Below are 16,736 nucleotides of genomic sequence, written 5' to 3' on the forward strand. Positions count from 1 at the left end.
CTCATCAGGATCTCTACCAGATTACCTTCAAATTGAAATTATTTTAGACAGGATTCGAGTAAATTAATTCATGAGACCTTGGGTCTGGTCAAATACATCAATCGAAAGAGTTTGACTTCCAGAGCCCAAAACTGTAATAAGATCTCAAATCTGTCCAGAGATGTTGGGACTATGAGATAAAAGTTGGTGCTTTAAAAAGAAACAAAACAAACAAAAACTCAGAGCCATTTATGAGTCGCTATGGCGCGGCTACAAAAACAAAAATAAAAGCTTAACAAAAATGAGTTTCGTGTTGTCCTTAATGTACGAAGGTTACAGTAGACAAAGAAATTATAAAACTTTTCAGTTTCATATTTATCGTTCTGTTTAACCACTGTTGAGATTATCATCTTACGTTTTCTCTAATCATATTTCTCTTTTTATTGTAACAATGAACAATAATATAAAATACTTTCGACTGAGTTTTCCACTTAACATTATTGTTCTATTTTTTAAATTAATAAATGTTCAGCCGTGAAGTTTTCTTGTACTTAGTAACTGTGAAAAATATAAGTTTAAGAGGCAGAATTAGTCATTTTCCGGGAAACTAAGTTTGAAGGGTTATGTATATTAAACAACGTATTAGCTGCTTTGTTGAGTATTCCCGAAAGTTTTATATAGTGACTTAGCAGAATAAAATGTTATATTTTCGAACCGGTCCGGCATGGCCAGGTGGTTAGGGTTCAAATCCCCGTCCCACCAAACATGCTCGCTCTTTCAGCCGTGTGGGCGTTATAATATGACGGTCAATTCCACTATTTGTTTGTAAAAGAGTGGGCGGTGGGTAGTGATGACTAGCTGCCTTCCCTCTAGTCTTTCACTGCTAAATTAGGGACAGCTAACGCAGATAGCCCTCGTCTAGCTTTGCGCGAAATTCAAAGACAAACAAACAAACAAATTTTCAAACCTACCATTCTTCCTGCTCTGTTGTTATGGAGATTCATTAAACCTTCTTCTGTAGATGTATCTTCTCCAGAATCAACAAAATCTCTACTGAACTTCGACCCAAACCCAATATCTTCCGAGCAGCCTCCCCATTCCCAGCGCCCTCTTGTGTTCTGTATTCGTATTCGATTGTCACAGCCACAAACCGTTAGCTCCCCCGTGCTGCAGCCTCGAGTAATGCTGTACGCTACACCTGCTGAAGAGATTGCGTAGACGTATGCCTTTTCTCGGCTTTCTGTCAAATATAAAACAAAACAGTAAACACGGTGATATCTGAAATTTGTAAGATGGGAATAAAGATACATTTTCTCTCTTAACGTTTTCTTTCAAGCATTGATATATATATTTCAATAAATAAAAGATTAAATGTCCCTTGATTTAAAACAGCCAAAACGCCATTTTTGTATGGTAAATGTATAAAAGATGTAAAAAGACAACTATTTAGGAAAAAGAAAAAAGTCTAGACTTGTAGATAACACAATAGTTATTTTACGTTTAATGTTAAAACGGAATATGTCTAGTACAACATTTCCACACCTTTCAAGATTCTTCAATTCAGTCAATTAAACAGACTAAAACGCAACGTTCTTTGTTCGTTAACGTATATTACAGGGGCTGTGCGTGGCCAAAGTTATTAACGTGCTTAACTACGGATCAAAAGGCCCAAGGTTTCATGTCGCTGAACACCCTTCGCACCCTTCAGCTGTGAGCGCATTATAAAAGTGACAGTCAATTCCGCCATTCTGTTTATGTAGGTGGTAGGTGCTATTGACTGATTGTCCTTCCTCTGATCAACATGTCGAAATTATAAATGATGTCTCTGGCCTGTTGATTTAGCCCATTTGATGTTTATTGTGCTGTTGTGGTTGAACATGCCAAATACTGTATATTAACTTATTCATCTCGCGTATCATGTTGCTAAAATATCCATACGATCATTGAATGGTATATAAAACGTCAAGGGTGTAGGTTTTCTTGTTACCCCCTGTTTGCTCGATGAAAAAATGTGTACAGTTACAAACACAGAGACTGTATATTAACTTATTCATCTCGCGTATCATGTTGCTAAAATATCCATACGATCATTGAATGGTATACAAAACGTCAATGGTTTAGGTTTTCTTGTTACCCCCTGTTTGCTCGATGAAAAAATGTGTACAGTTACAAACACAGAGACTGTGTGTATCCATATATGATAGAAAATGCCTGCATTTTTAATAATAACGATTAACATTAAGTGGCACTCCTTCGGGCCGAACAGGCTTAAAAGCATTCCTTCCTGTTCTAATTTATTCACGAAAGCCCGCTTAGATGTTGGACAGTATTTCTAAATACTAATATTTTGATCCAGAGGATACACGCAGATCTTCGATTGGATTTTATTGGGGTCCTATATTTGATCGAGTCCCCACTTAGTGATAACTTCCATACAATTTTGATGCTGTCTGGATAAGTGTGATATTTGTTTCACCCTAGGTGTCAAGTTTTTTCTGCATAACCTTAATCATTTAACGATGAAGTTTTTCAACCAATCACTATAACTACTCTCTAACCCAATGACAGTGACACTGAAAGAGTGAATGAGATAGACTATACTGATAGTGTACTTTTTGAAGTTGAGGCACGAAGCTGGAAGTTGATTAGTTTACCAGCAGTCCGCTACTTGTGTATCACAAGGAAAACTTCTGCGTGTTACGAAGGTTAACCCTAACAGTGATGAACTGTCTTGATGACGGCTGTAGTCTTAAAAATTTCAGTGTTCACACTTGGGGGCGCGGTAATCACTCTACGCCGTAGGCTTGATTGTGATAGAGCTGGCAGTAATACAATTTTTCTTCTATGTTTGCCCAGTGTGTCAAAGCGATCATGTCTGCATCCTCTCATTTATAATTGTTTTGTATGATTTGTCTTTCATTTTTTATCATAACTTCAATTGTCATTGTATTTCTTATTATTTTACAGTTGCGTCTTAAATTTTTTTTTTATTTCTCACATTCTTTAGAAGTAGGCCATTATTAAATGGTTTTGTTATGACATCATTTAGATGTTTTAAAAATAGTTAAGTAATGTATAAATTACGACTGTTTGCCATCAAACCATACTCATTGATGAACAAATGTGTTCCAACATATGACTTGGTGGTGATTGTTCTTTCAGATTTTTGCGTTACGTGTAAATGAAAATGAATGTAGTTTGTAAAAATCACCTTTTCAAAACTTACGTGAATCAGATCTAAACAGATCAATATTTGTTTCATATTTTTATAGGGGCGCTGAAAATCACCGAGGGTTTTGCAATAGTAACTTGTTCTGAAAAACGAAAAAGTAACACCTGTGATGCTGAGTGGGCGTTAGGCTTAAATCTACACTGTTGGTGTGGTTATTCCTATTGGTTAGTTTGATATTCCATTGTTTGTTACGTATGTTGTTTACTTTATTTTTTTCAGGTGTTTTCCCATTTCTACGTAGTCACGCTAGGCTTATTGATAACACAGACCTGCGATTTTAAACTTCATAAAAGTTGTTTTGATTTTAATAACAGATTTCGAAAATAATATTCTTTTTTTTCTATCACGTAAGGAAGTTTACAAATCTGGAAGACTAATACACTCTTTCTTAGATCAAATTATTATATTGTTTACCACAATGAAAATGTTTTATTATTATGTTTGTTAACAAAAATACAAACAAACTGAAGAAAAGGGAAAAACATTGATGTTAAACGAATATGCATCCTCAATCTACGTCTTTTAGTCTCAAAACTACGTGTTGTAGTCTTTCTTTTATGTATTGCGTTATGACTTTTCGTGAAAAATCTGAACGTGTTTATAGTTCTTGCAGAATCTGACTGTTAATTTTATCAGAAGGTCCTTTTCCATGTTCTGCAGTTTTCACAGCACAGTACGCGTTGACTTTAGCGTAGGGATCCATCGCTGTATTAGCAGTCTCACAGAACAATCTCTATTGACTTTAGTATAGGAAGCCATCACTGTATTAGCAATTTTCACAGAACAATATATATTGACTTTAGCGTAGGAAGCCATCACTGTATTAACAGTTTTTTCACCAAATATACCCCTGATATATTTTAGGCTTTGTTGGTACATTTGCATTTCCTACATGATGCATCCTACGACTACATCTTACTGTAAGTTGCGACAGTCTGCTAACTTTAACAGTTCACAATATGATCTTCGCGTGTAACAATCTTTGCAACATTACCAGAACAAACGAGACAAAAAAAAAAAACTTGACCATCATCAAGTTCTCCATCTGGTTGTATTTGTTAGTTCTGATCTATGTTAATCCACGTACGGTGTACGAAACAGAGGTTAGTAAGAACTTGTTATATCACATCTATTCCAACGCCAAATCACTAATATTTAATCAATTATGTGACAAATGTTCATATAAGACCGTAGAATAAATGACCAATCATTTCCATTCAGTTCAATGGCTAGATGGTTTGGGCGCTCGACTCGCAATTTTGGGTTGTAGGTTCTAATCCCCGTCCCACCAAACATGCTCGCCCTTTCAGCCGTGGGGGTGTTATAATGTGGCAGTCAATCCCACTATTCGTTGGTAAAAAAGTAGCCCAAGAGTTGGCGAAGGGTAGCAATGCTCCCTCTAATTTTTTCAATCCATGTGCGGAATGAATTTTTTTGTGTGCACCAGTATCAAGGCAATGCCACCAGTTGTTTTTTTTTTGGGGGGGGGGGTATTTTTAGAACCTGAACCATATTGAGTAATTAGGCCAGTTTTCAGCGCTACCAGTTGGCTATTTGAGTTTTAAGCCTATCGATTGCCAGGATCATTAAGGCCGTCAACGTGTGGAGACTCCTTACCATTACTAAGGATGTGCGCTGCTGGAATAAATAAATGCGCGGCATTTGATTGTTTCTTGTGCAGCCGTGCAGCTTAGAGGGAACACTGGTGTGTGGTGATGACTAGCTGCCTTTCCTCTAGTCTTTCACTGCTAACTTAGGGACGGCTAACACAGATAGCCCTCGTGTATCTTTGAGCGAAATTCAAAACAAACTATACCATTCATATCACATGATGGATCATCTGAAACCTGATTTGCATCAAACTAAATAGCGAACGTGATATTATTTCGTTAAGCGTGGCATTGTCTTGTCATAATTATTATATCATAAATTACACTAGTCTTTTGTTTTGTGCAGTGTTTCTGTGGCTTCCATTTTATGACCCGCCTTGAAATATACACAAGTCCGATTAACTGTTGTCCTGTCTTTGCTAATCTGTTTACACAAGTTACTTACTGGGTTGCGACAGAAAATTTTTTTTGTTTAAATTGCTTTTCTTTTTTATTGTTAAAGTTTACATTTTTGCCTTTAACATTATTCTGCGAAGATAAAATACAGTGTCTGGAATTAATACGTATGTACACAGCCTCTGTTCCAGAATATATATTTTTTTTACTATCCAATAATTCGCCTTACTACCTTTTTATGACTTTTTCCTACACATGCACAACCAAAATTAGTAGAAAACCGAATGTAGATATATATGTATGTATCGTAGACATTGTGGTTTTTATTTTAAACTTAAATGGTTATTTTTAATCGTCAATTTCAACCAATAAATATATGCTTGAACAGTATATTATGCAACAGGAGTTAAAGACGCTCAATCTTGATCATTTCTCATGTAAATATTGACATAAAGCATATTCAAAATTGAGCTACACAAATTCAGTTTTAGTGTTGACCTTCACATTAGTTAGTGTGCTGGGATGAATCAAATATCCTCAAAAGAACAGTTCAGTAACGAAAGGCCGGGTAACTGGTGGTTATTTAAATAGATACTATTATTCAACCCGTGGGTTCCATGTGTCTGATGTGTCGCGCGTTGCTTGTTTCTATAGTAGATTACAGTGGTAAATGTTTTATCAGTGCGTTGTTGGTAAACTATAGCTCATCTGGACGCATCACTTGTTAAACGATGACCGTTTTATCCATCAGTTACTTATACGATGACTATTCTATCCATGAATTGACAGGCGATGACTATTTTATTCGTGGATTGAAGTTATACAGAATCTAAATTTTTCCGTGGTTTTCAGTAGAGGATGATTGGTTTAACCTTAAATGTGTGGACGATGACTGTTTATTCTGACTTGCTTGTCAGTCATTGTTCCCTTTGCCGATTGTCTGCCTATCCTGGATTATTGAACTGTGATTGTTCCGTGTGTCATTTTTTGTCTATCCTGGATTGTAATTGTTCAGTTTCTCGATTGTCTGCCTAGTCTGAATTGTTGGACTGTGAATTTTCCGTTTGTCGATTGTTTACCTAATCTGGATTGTTGGACTGTGAATCTTCCGTTTGTCGATTGTCTGCCTAGTCTGTGTTATTGGACTGTGAATCTTCCGTTTGTCGATTGTCTGCCTAGTCTGTGTTGTTAGACAATGTACCGTCAGTTCAAAGACCATTGCAATAGGGAAAATATTCAATATGTTTAAGCGTTAACGAGAAGCCCGCTAATGTTTCGGTTATGATACTGTAAATTCATTTCTAGTTTATAACAAAACGTTTTGGTATACATAACACAATTAATTGTTTTCTTCCTTTACTATGTTTTACATTGGTGCAATAGCATTAGAAGTTTATGCATTTTTATTTACTTACTAATGGCTAAAATTCCACCAAACACGGAAGAGATATTGTTAAACGTTGTACAGTTCCACCGACTCATCTGAAACTGGTGTTGGCACTCTTCTATTCCAATCTTGGCGCCTCGACTTACAGTATGTAGGATATTGTAGCTGAGACTACACAGCTCTCTTTGGCGTTCCACAAGATAATAGAGTTGCTTACATTGGTTGGCGTAAGATGTGGGATTCAGCTCCATTGTACTCTGGTACGTGCTAGGCATGCCCAAAAGCCTAGGGGAAGAAAAAAAATACATCGGAGTTAGCATATTTATCTTTAATATCAAATTTTCGAAGTCGTATGTGATTGTTCTTAATATATTACAGCTTTGTAAAAGTGTATTCTATTGTGTGTTGTGGCCAATACATTTGGATAAACATTGTGTAATAATATAGTGAAAGCTGGCCTAAATAAATCAGCTTTGAACGCAATGTTATATACGTAGTAGCTTAGAGAACATTCCGCATTGGTATTGTATAGTAGTTTAGATATACTTCAATGTTATGCTTAAAGAAGATATCACAATGTGTTCTATATACTTTATTCAAAACAAACCACAGTGGTTGTGTATAGCAACTTCTGGGAAACGTGTTTTTTTGCAGTAACTTAGATACGATGCCACAATGTTTTGTATCCTGGATTAGAAACGATACCACATGTTGTACTATGGGTTAGAGAAGATTGCACAATAAGTTGTGTACTGTGGGTTAAAAAAGCCACCACGATACGTTATGTACCATGGTTTAGAAAAAGGTATCACAATAAGTTGAGTACTATGGATTAGAGAAGACATCACAATAAGTTGAGTACTATGGATTAGAGAAGACATCACAATAAGTTGAGTACTATGGATTAGAAAAGCTACCACAATAAGTTATGTACCATGGTTTAGAGAAGCTACCACAATAAGTTATGTACCATGGTTTAGAGAAGCTACCACAATAAGTTATGTACCATGGTTTAGAAAAAGGTATCACAATAAGTTGATTACTATGGATTAGAGAAGGCATCACAATAAGAGATTAGAGCAAATTCTTAAATCTCTGCTGTACGGGAGCATATAATGCCTTATGTATGTACTGTAGCTTACATACGATGTCTTGTGTACGTACTGTAGCTTACATACGATGTCTTGTGTACGTACTGTAGCTTGCATACGATGTCTTATGTACGTACTGTAGCTTACATACGATGTCTTGTGTACGTACTGTAGCTTACATACGATGTCTTATGTACGTACTGTAGCTTACATACGATGTCTTATGTACGTACTGTAGCTTACATACGATGTCTTGTGTACGTACTGTAGCTTGCATACGATGTCTTATGTACGTACTGTAGCTTACATACAATGTCTTGTGTACGAACTGTAGCTTACATACGATGTTGTATGTATGTACTGTAGCTTAAATGCACTGCATTATTTGTGGTGTAGCTTAACTACGATGTGTTACATGTGTATGTATGTATGTATGTATGCCTTGTAGCATAAATACGATTGCGTTATATACAGTAGCTGAGAGAATACTGTCACTATAAATAAACACTAGATATTTAGTAAAAACCAGCTATTTGTTTAGGAGATCATAAAGAACATTGACGTCAGATAAATGTGTTACGTCGGATGTTTAAAAAACGCAGCTTATAATACACTTAAAACTGTTACAGTGGAAAGATATACAGTGTGTATTTATTTATACAACCAATGTTGACGTTCGTGTAGAATAGAATGAAACGGTTCGACTTTGTAGTTACTACTCATGGAATAGACCAATTAAAGCTGTGATATCGGTGTGTTTCATACCACAACACACTTGTATTAAAAATAATATAATTAATATTTTGAACGACTGTATAAGAGTGACAACGTTCCTGTAATTATAAATATAAAAAGTGCTTATAAAGATATACTAAATGTTACGTGATCTTTAGTATATGTTCAACACAATGCTCGCATAAAAAAAAGTGACAGACTTTTCTGTGTTTATTCTATTTAAAACAACTCAATCTTCATTTTTAGATCTAATATTTTCACCAAACATAAACGTTCTCGCACAGATCGCACGTGTTTCTAGCTCTTAGAATCTGTCGGCAGATCAAAAGACCCCGGGAGAGAGTACAACTCCTGATAATTCCATTGATGTCTCAATTCTTCTACAAACAATATATAAGGAATTTAAACAACTTCTTCGGTCTTGGCGCTCATCAGGTGGCGCTATTGATTTCTGTAAGATGCTTGTCAATGTGGTAGAAGGGAAATTTTTATACAGAAAAATAAATATTTGTTTATCTCTCAGCTAATGGCCTGGCGAGGCGCGCGCTCTACTCGCAATCTGCGGGTCGCAGGTTCGAATTATTGTCACCGAATATGCTCGCCCTTTCAGCCGTGGGGGTGTTATAATGTGACAATCAATACCACTATTCGATGGTAAAAAAAATAGCCCAAGCGTTGGCGGTGGGTGGCGTTGCCTAGCTTCCTTCCCTCTAGCCAATACTGCTAAATTAGGAACAGCTAGCGCAGACAGTCCTGGAGAGCTTTGCGCAAGATTTCGAAACAAACCAAAGAGCTTTCGGCTAATCATCAGCAGACAGTCTGTAACTTCAAGGCTTATTTTACTCTTTTAGACAACGTATAATCTTGCCATAAGATTATAGTTATTCAGATGTAATTTAGTAGAAATGTAAATCTGGTAATATGGAGGAATTGTTAGGCTTAAGGCTTATATGTTAGGCTTAAGGTTTATATGTTTTTATTTTCGGATGCAAATATATATCTTGGTATCTCTTCACAGTCGTTATTATAAATCAAATATATTATTTCTGATTTTAATAAACATCAGTATTTATAAATATAATATATACACACACAGATAATTTGTTTCAGCACTTTTTCCAGTTTTTTCAATGTATTTATTTTTTGAACTTTTGTAAGAACTTCAGTAAATTTATATTTTTAATGTATATGTGTGTGTGTGTGCTAAGGATAATATTCAGATAGCGTTCGGGACAGCTGACACTAAGAAGACATTCACCACTAAGCCTAACTATGGAAAGTTTCAGGACATATTTTGATAATTAATTGACGTAATACCATTTATACTAACTTTCATGGCAGTGGGTATTCACAAAACATCCATTACTAAGGCTAACTGAGAAAAAACTTTCAGAAGCTAACCTTAGCGGTAGATGTCTAGTGAATATCAGATATTTTGAACTTTTTTGAGTTAGCCTTAGCAGCACATGTTTATTGAATACCAGCCATTCTGAAAATTTTTTGAGTTAGGCTTAATAGTGGTTTTCTAGTGAATACTAACTGCTCAGAAAGTTTTCCGAGTTAACCCTAGTAGTGGATGTGTAATAATACGTGAGTGTGTTTGTGTGTTTTTCGTATATCAAAGCCATATCGGTTTATCTGCTGTTCCCACCGAGGGGAATCGAATTCCTGGTTTTAGAGTTGAAATCCGTAGACTTACCACTGTCCCAGTAGGGGACATGAATACGTGAAGGAAACATTCTGTGTTAATTTCGTTGAAATTAGGTAATATGGGAAAAAAGTTTCAAACATGTCAGCATTTGTACTGAACATTCAACACCTGTCGAAAATGGTCTTTTCTAATATGGTAGTAATTGTATTATGTAAATCAATTGTTATGCATATATAAATATAATAGACTTGAAATCCCACTTGACAGGAAATAGAGCATTGGTTATGTTTATTGATAACTGATACAATACTATTAAATGCAATGAATAAACCACAGTTGAACTGGTACAAAAAGTTGAGTATGTTATATTAAAACGATTTTGAATATACAAATCAGCAAATCACATGACAACCACAGTCAATATAAAGTCGTAATGGACAGCGTATAGCACAATTACATGTTGATATTGTTTGGCTTTTCCTTAAGTAGTGTATAGCTACCAAAAATTATCGTTTTGGGGAAGATTATGTAACAACCATTTTCGTCACAAACTACTTGGATACTCAGATTGAGTATTTATAATTTTCAAAACGGGGAAATCTCTTGCACTTAATGGTATGGAAAACAAAGAAATTTGAATCAACTATGGGCACCAGGATCATCCGGAAAGACACTTGTAACAAGTCCTACACTAACCGTGAAAAGTAAAGTGCTGCGTTTTGTAACAGGTAAAAATCTATGAAACACAAAGGTCATTGGCTAAAGCCATCCACATGCCCAAGGTAACAGTACGCAACATAATCAAGTAGGATCTCCGTCTGGAAAAGCTAAGCAAAATCATGTCTAACACAAGTTGCTTCCACACCATATCCATTCAACCTAGCAGACTTTAAGCAGCTGGTGAATTAAATGATAATTTACATTATTCCGTACAAATACACATCAGTCAAGTCATCTATGGAGTTCTATGCGATTGGAGTGCTAAAACAGGCGCAGAGAAAACAATGTTCTCATACGCTAGATGTATTATGGAAAGTAATCAGGAAGAAGTGATGTGCTTTGGTCGTGACAGTCTTTCGACGGGGCCTTTTGCAATGGAAATTACGATGCAGAACTATTGTCAAGATGCCCTATCGTTAGATTGAGCACTGAACGCGGCGACATGGACTGAAACGCTGTGATGATGTTCCAAAATCGATTTATTATAACGTATTCAAACTGTATTGAAATGTAGTGTGTCATAAGTGTCAATATCCTTATTTCTTAATTAATAAAAGGAGTAGATTTTAGTAATTATTAATTCAGATATCTGAAGCACTCAAAATTGACATACTATTTTTCCTACATGTGATCATGTATTTCTAGAAAGGTTTTGACATTTTGAAGATACTCAAAATATGAAGACTAAAATTAGGACAAGTACAAGTTTTTCCTAGCAACTCCAATTAACGTCGCCATGCTTATATAACATTAGGAATTTAGGGTTAACACGCAGCCGTGTAATTTCCTGTATAGTACTCGTGAATGAAACACCCCAGCGCAGTTTAAAACTGTCCTATAAACAAAATGTCTGCCATTTGTAGGTCTGGCTGTTCTTGTTTAGACTGCTACTGTCATCTGGTGAAACATGTTAGGAAACAATATTTCGAATGTAATAAGGTGATTAGTGTCAGATCTTTTCCCTACTTTATTTTTACAAACTTCTGATCAGTTTACCTACTTTTAAGTTAACATCATTAACCCGAGTCAGTAAAGTATGCGTTAACTCGAATTTTTTTTATCTGTATCTTGCTTTTCCATTGAATTAAACAACTTTCATATATTAGTCCAACTTTAGACGTTCGCTGGAAAAGCAACTTTGAATTATTCGGGTAACTGTAAGTAGTTTGTTTTAATTATACTAGAAAGTTATTAACTGACTTTATAACGTTGAAGATTAATTCATTAAAATCGGAAACATTGTAATTAATTTATACTAATAATGATGAAGAAGTGTATGACTTATTAGCGTTGAGCATACATAAAACCTAAGCTAAAACTACCCCAGGACATATAGTAACGTTAGAGCTCTGGTATATTACCAGATCTTCATTTCTCTAAAACGAACTAGTTACAAAAAGTTTTAATACATTTGAGTAACTACCATTAACTAGTTTAGGTTTGGAAAGATTTACCGATGGTATTGCAAAATCGCTCGTAATGAAAATGGGTTAAATAGAGATAATTCAACAGTAGCCTGCCCATGGCACAATAAGCCTCAACAGTAGCCTCCTCCCCCCTCTCCCCGTGGCACAGATAACCCATTTGGATTTGAAAATTAAATATAGTCTTGTGTGTTAAAAAATACTAAATATACGTTTATTAGTTCGCTGTGATTGTGTAATATTGCCTAACTGTTGCAGCCCGGCATGAACAGGTGGTTAGGGAGCTCGACTCGCAATCTGCGGGTCGCAGGTTCGAATCCCCGTCCCACCAAAACAATGCTCGCCCTTTCAGCCGTGGGGGCGTTATAATGTGACAGTCAATCCCACTATTCGTTGGTAAAAGAGTAGCCCAAGAGTTGGCGGTGGGTGGTGATGACTAGCTGCCTTCCCTCTAGTCTTACACTGCTAAATTAGGGACGGCTAGCGCAGATAGGCCTCGTGTAGCTTTGCACGAAATTCAAAAACAAACAAACAAACCTAACTGTTGCTGGACATATTACAAACCTAAGTCGGGTTAATGCATTCGCAATGCAATGTTTATTGGCATTCGTATTCGTTTTGTAAGTTTTTGAGCTCCTGTGTGCTTTCAGTCAGCAAAAATTTCAAAAGTGTTTGTCTTGATCTCAATATATCAGTATGTCTTTTGTATGAGCAACTGGTGGTAAATGTGGATGAATAGGTAGACAAATAAGGAAATATGTGTTAATTTTAATTTCGCATATGCCCTCGTTTTAGGTTTTGTATATAATTTAGATAAGCTGTTTGGCACCCAAGCGTAGCCTAGTAGTTAGGGTGTCGAACTGGCAATACGAGAGTCTGGAGTTCAAGATATGCGCCACCGAACAGGCTTCGCACTTTCAATTGTGATGCATTATAATAATGATAATAGTCAACCCCGCTGTTTTGTAAAGAATAGCCGCTTCGGGCGGCGTAGGCTTCAGTCTAGTTGCCTTGCCCTGGTCCGCAGTTCAAAATGGGAGTCAGCTATAGCTGAGCCATAGGAATCTCCGACCTGGTTCTTAGCCCACTGTTTGTCCATTAGGTATCGTTTAGCTCTTGTTTGTGTCGCACGTGTCTCGGGGCTTAGAAGGTTAGGGTAATGGCCAGTTTTAGTTTAAAACTGTTGCATGTATTCGCTATAGATTAGAATCAGTAAAACTTATTTCCTAGAAACGTAAACTTTATTAAACTAATACAATATAAATCACGTGGAAAAGTTTCCAAACATGTATTTGGTGTTAGAATATATACATATATATAAGGATTTATTATTTCAAAGGCTTTTTGAAACATATTTGCACGAGTCTTTTGTTTTCTTTCCTTCAGTCCAACAAAATTCTTTTTTGTATCGTAAATACTGCCATCTTTCTTTGTTCCGTAGCCAATAGGAATGATTTCTACGTAATCAGTACTTAAATGAATAATCACTTTACCAATACTAGTATGTAAGACTAATGTGGTATTATAACTACTCTTGTTTCAAGAATCTAGGCAATAAGCATAAAAATAGGTTAGTCCGTAATGGGGCACAACTTAATCACCAAATTCGGACCACAAATACATTTGTACACCATACAACTTGTAACAAGAAATGTGCGAAATGGGTCAGTGTTGCTAGTTAGTGTCAGTATGTGGAAAGACACGTGGATACTGACTCTTGTTCATTTTACCTTTGACTTTCGTAGAATAACCGTGTAAAGGTCATTTGCACAAAACGTGTAGCCGTCATCGTCTGGAAGATATCCTGAGACGTAGAGCTTTAAGCTGGGCAGTCACAGACCCACGTGGCTGAATGGCTAACTGTAAACAGAAGAGTTATTTCCCGTCTATTGACAAAATGCCGACTGCATGGAGATAATGCTCGAACACCAGTATAAGGTCGATCATGGGTCATAACCCCAGCAGATAACCGTTACATTTTACTTGTGTTCTTCTACACCTATCCAACTGTCTTTGAATCTCTGTAAAGGCGGGAGGAGGTTGGTATCAGCTTCAACCACACGCATGAGAATATGTGAAATAGTGTTTTATGTAATACGACCAAAGGCGTGCGCATCGACCCCCAAACAGGGTGGTGCCGTGAACATGTCTCTTGGACAGCATATCTGTTGATCCATGTTATTTTTACAGGAAGTCAAGATTCAGCTTACGATGTGACTCATGACATACATTCATCTGGAAGAAACATGTAACACTCAAACAGCCCGTGCACATCATGCGGTGGTGGAAGTTTGATGGTCTGGACAGGAATTCCCATAAGTGGACATACTTGTGTTTCTGGATGATACTGTGTGCTGTGACCTGCCGGAGTTATGAGGATGATGTTCTGCATCTTTATGTTAGACCATATGCAGGTGCTTCTGCATATAATTACCTTTTAAAGGCTGATAAAATATGCTCTTTGGGGAAGAGCATATAGTTGATATGTTCTATGAAGACGTGTTACCTCTCTCCAAGCTTCTTGAGATATGGAAACAGCTCTGATACGTCAGTGGACTATTGCCTTATGCTCTGGTAGATAGTCTTACAAAGACAGGGTGAGTCGTGTGTAGTTGTCAAGAGAGACAACGCCCCGACTGGAATATTCCTTAATCATTGTTTACAATTCGACGTTTTCGGGGTTTCAGGATTTTCTCTCTGGACACTCATTAAAGATGAAATTAAATTTGTATTTGTTTTTTATCATGCATTGCCGTATATCCCATTAGCAGAACTGGGCAGCTGCCTAGAACACAACGCTTTTAAAGGGCCCCACTCCCGCGAAACATGGATGGAAAATTATTTTTTTACAAACGTATAGCTTTGTGGGAAAAAGATAGCAAAATGCGAAAGAAAAGAAAACTATATTAATAATACACTATATTCTATACCACAAAGTTACACGGACATTACTAGAACACAACATAATATTAATACTATTCACAATTGTATAATTAATAAAGAAAATTTATATAAGACCCCTATCTTGTGGGATCTTATCCCCCGACTCTGTTAGGGGAAGCTTGTGTAACACCAGATCCCTTCGTTTTATAATCTTGCCCATTTTGCGTTCGCTTACGCAATTTGCTTTTACTTCTCGTATGCAGAAGGAGGAGGGTGGGGTCTTTAAAAAATTATGCTTAGGGCCCCCCCAAAACCTAAATAGGGTCTTGGTATTTGGTGATAAATCGTGCAACATTTTGTCATTATTTGTATTTCACGTTTTTTTTTTTAACTTCTGGAAATCAGTCTACTACATCAATAGGATTATGATATTTTGGTAAGCCCTGTATCCCCTCTTCTAAGAAAAATAGGAAGAAACTAACACAACCGTCAGAAATTTTTGTAATCGGAATTTTGCCTTACGTGTGCAGCACAAACCTAGAAATAATTAACAAATTTAAGTAGATACTCTTACTCGAATGATAACTTGTTTCAATCAAGGATTGCTCTATTTCTGATACACGTTTTAAAACGTAATTTTATCATTGTGTTTTATGAAAACAAAAATATCAATATCATCCTTACGCAAACCCAAAATTGTTCAAACTTTTGAGCGAAAAATAAGTATTAGTATTAAAATCGTGATAAGGGGATTGAATAAACTATTTTTTACACAAAAGCTATAATATCTCTATAAATATTTCATTCCTTTTTTTCTGGTGTAAAAATTCGCGTTGGTTTATTTAATTGTATATAAAAAATAGGCGAGTCTGATGCTCTGGCTGATAAAGGAACTACTTTCTGGTACCGATACTCTACGCCTCTCACTTCGTCTTCAAATTCTGCGTATGACCAACGTAATAGCCGATTGCTGCATAACCACTATTTTAAATGTATGTATTTTGTATATATTTAGTTCCAACATTACTATTAACTTTGAAATGAACAAATTAGTGTAATTATTGTAGCAAGATGGTCAGGCGTGGCCTTGTGGTTAGTGGGTTGTGACTGTGAACCCGAAGGTTAATGGTTCGCGGCTTTTGCCACGAAATACGCCTCCACACTTAGGGGATATAAGAGCAACAGTCAAATCGTCCTCTTCGGTCAGAAAAGAATATCCAGTAAATTGGCGATGAGTGCAGTTGACTAGCTACCTTCGCTCTAATCTATCAGTTCAGAATTAGGGAAGATAACCTTTTAGCCGCCTTACATGAAAATTTTGAAGTGAACAATTATTGCATCGAATTAAATATTCCATGACATCTACTTAGCCTTATTAGTTCCATATTGAACTAAACATTCACTTGTGGCCTTCGCTAGTGTTTTAAGTGAGGATGTGATGTTACATTGAGCATTTCTTGATGGTATGAGTGAAAGGATTGTTTACTCATATCGTGAAAAGGTAAACTTTAAAGCATTATATTGTATTAAAACGTACAGTTGTCTTTTAAACGTGACTTTTATTAATAGAGACGTTTTTGTACATGTTGTTACGTGAGAGGGTTTCTGTATATGCGTGCTGTTGCCCA

General features: G+C 36.3%; 1 protein-coding gene across 1 annotated transcript in view; it reads right to left on the reverse strand.

The window, feature by feature from the left end:
• The window catches only part of LOC106468959 (protein Wnt-4-like), a 36,521-nt gene that overhangs the window by 9,551 nt on the left and 10,234 nt on the right, over positions 1–16,736 (reverse strand). The window contains exons 2-3 of the mRNA XM_022397357.1: positions 6,633–6,889; positions 951–1,219 (exon numbers count right to left, since the gene is read on the reverse strand). Coding sequence (XP_022253065.1) covers positions 951–1,219; positions 6,633–6,889 — 526 coding nt within the window. The remainder of the gene's footprint in view (positions 1–950; positions 1,220–6,632; positions 6,890–16,736) is intronic.

Source organism: Limulus polyphemus, unplaced genomic scaffold (assembly GCF_000517525.1).
Source record: "Limulus polyphemus unplaced genomic scaffold, Limulus_polyphemus-2.1.2 Scaffold3236, whole genome shotgun sequence".
Taxonomy (NCBI): domain Eukaryota; kingdom Metazoa; phylum Arthropoda; class Merostomata; order Xiphosura; family Limulidae; genus Limulus; species Limulus polyphemus.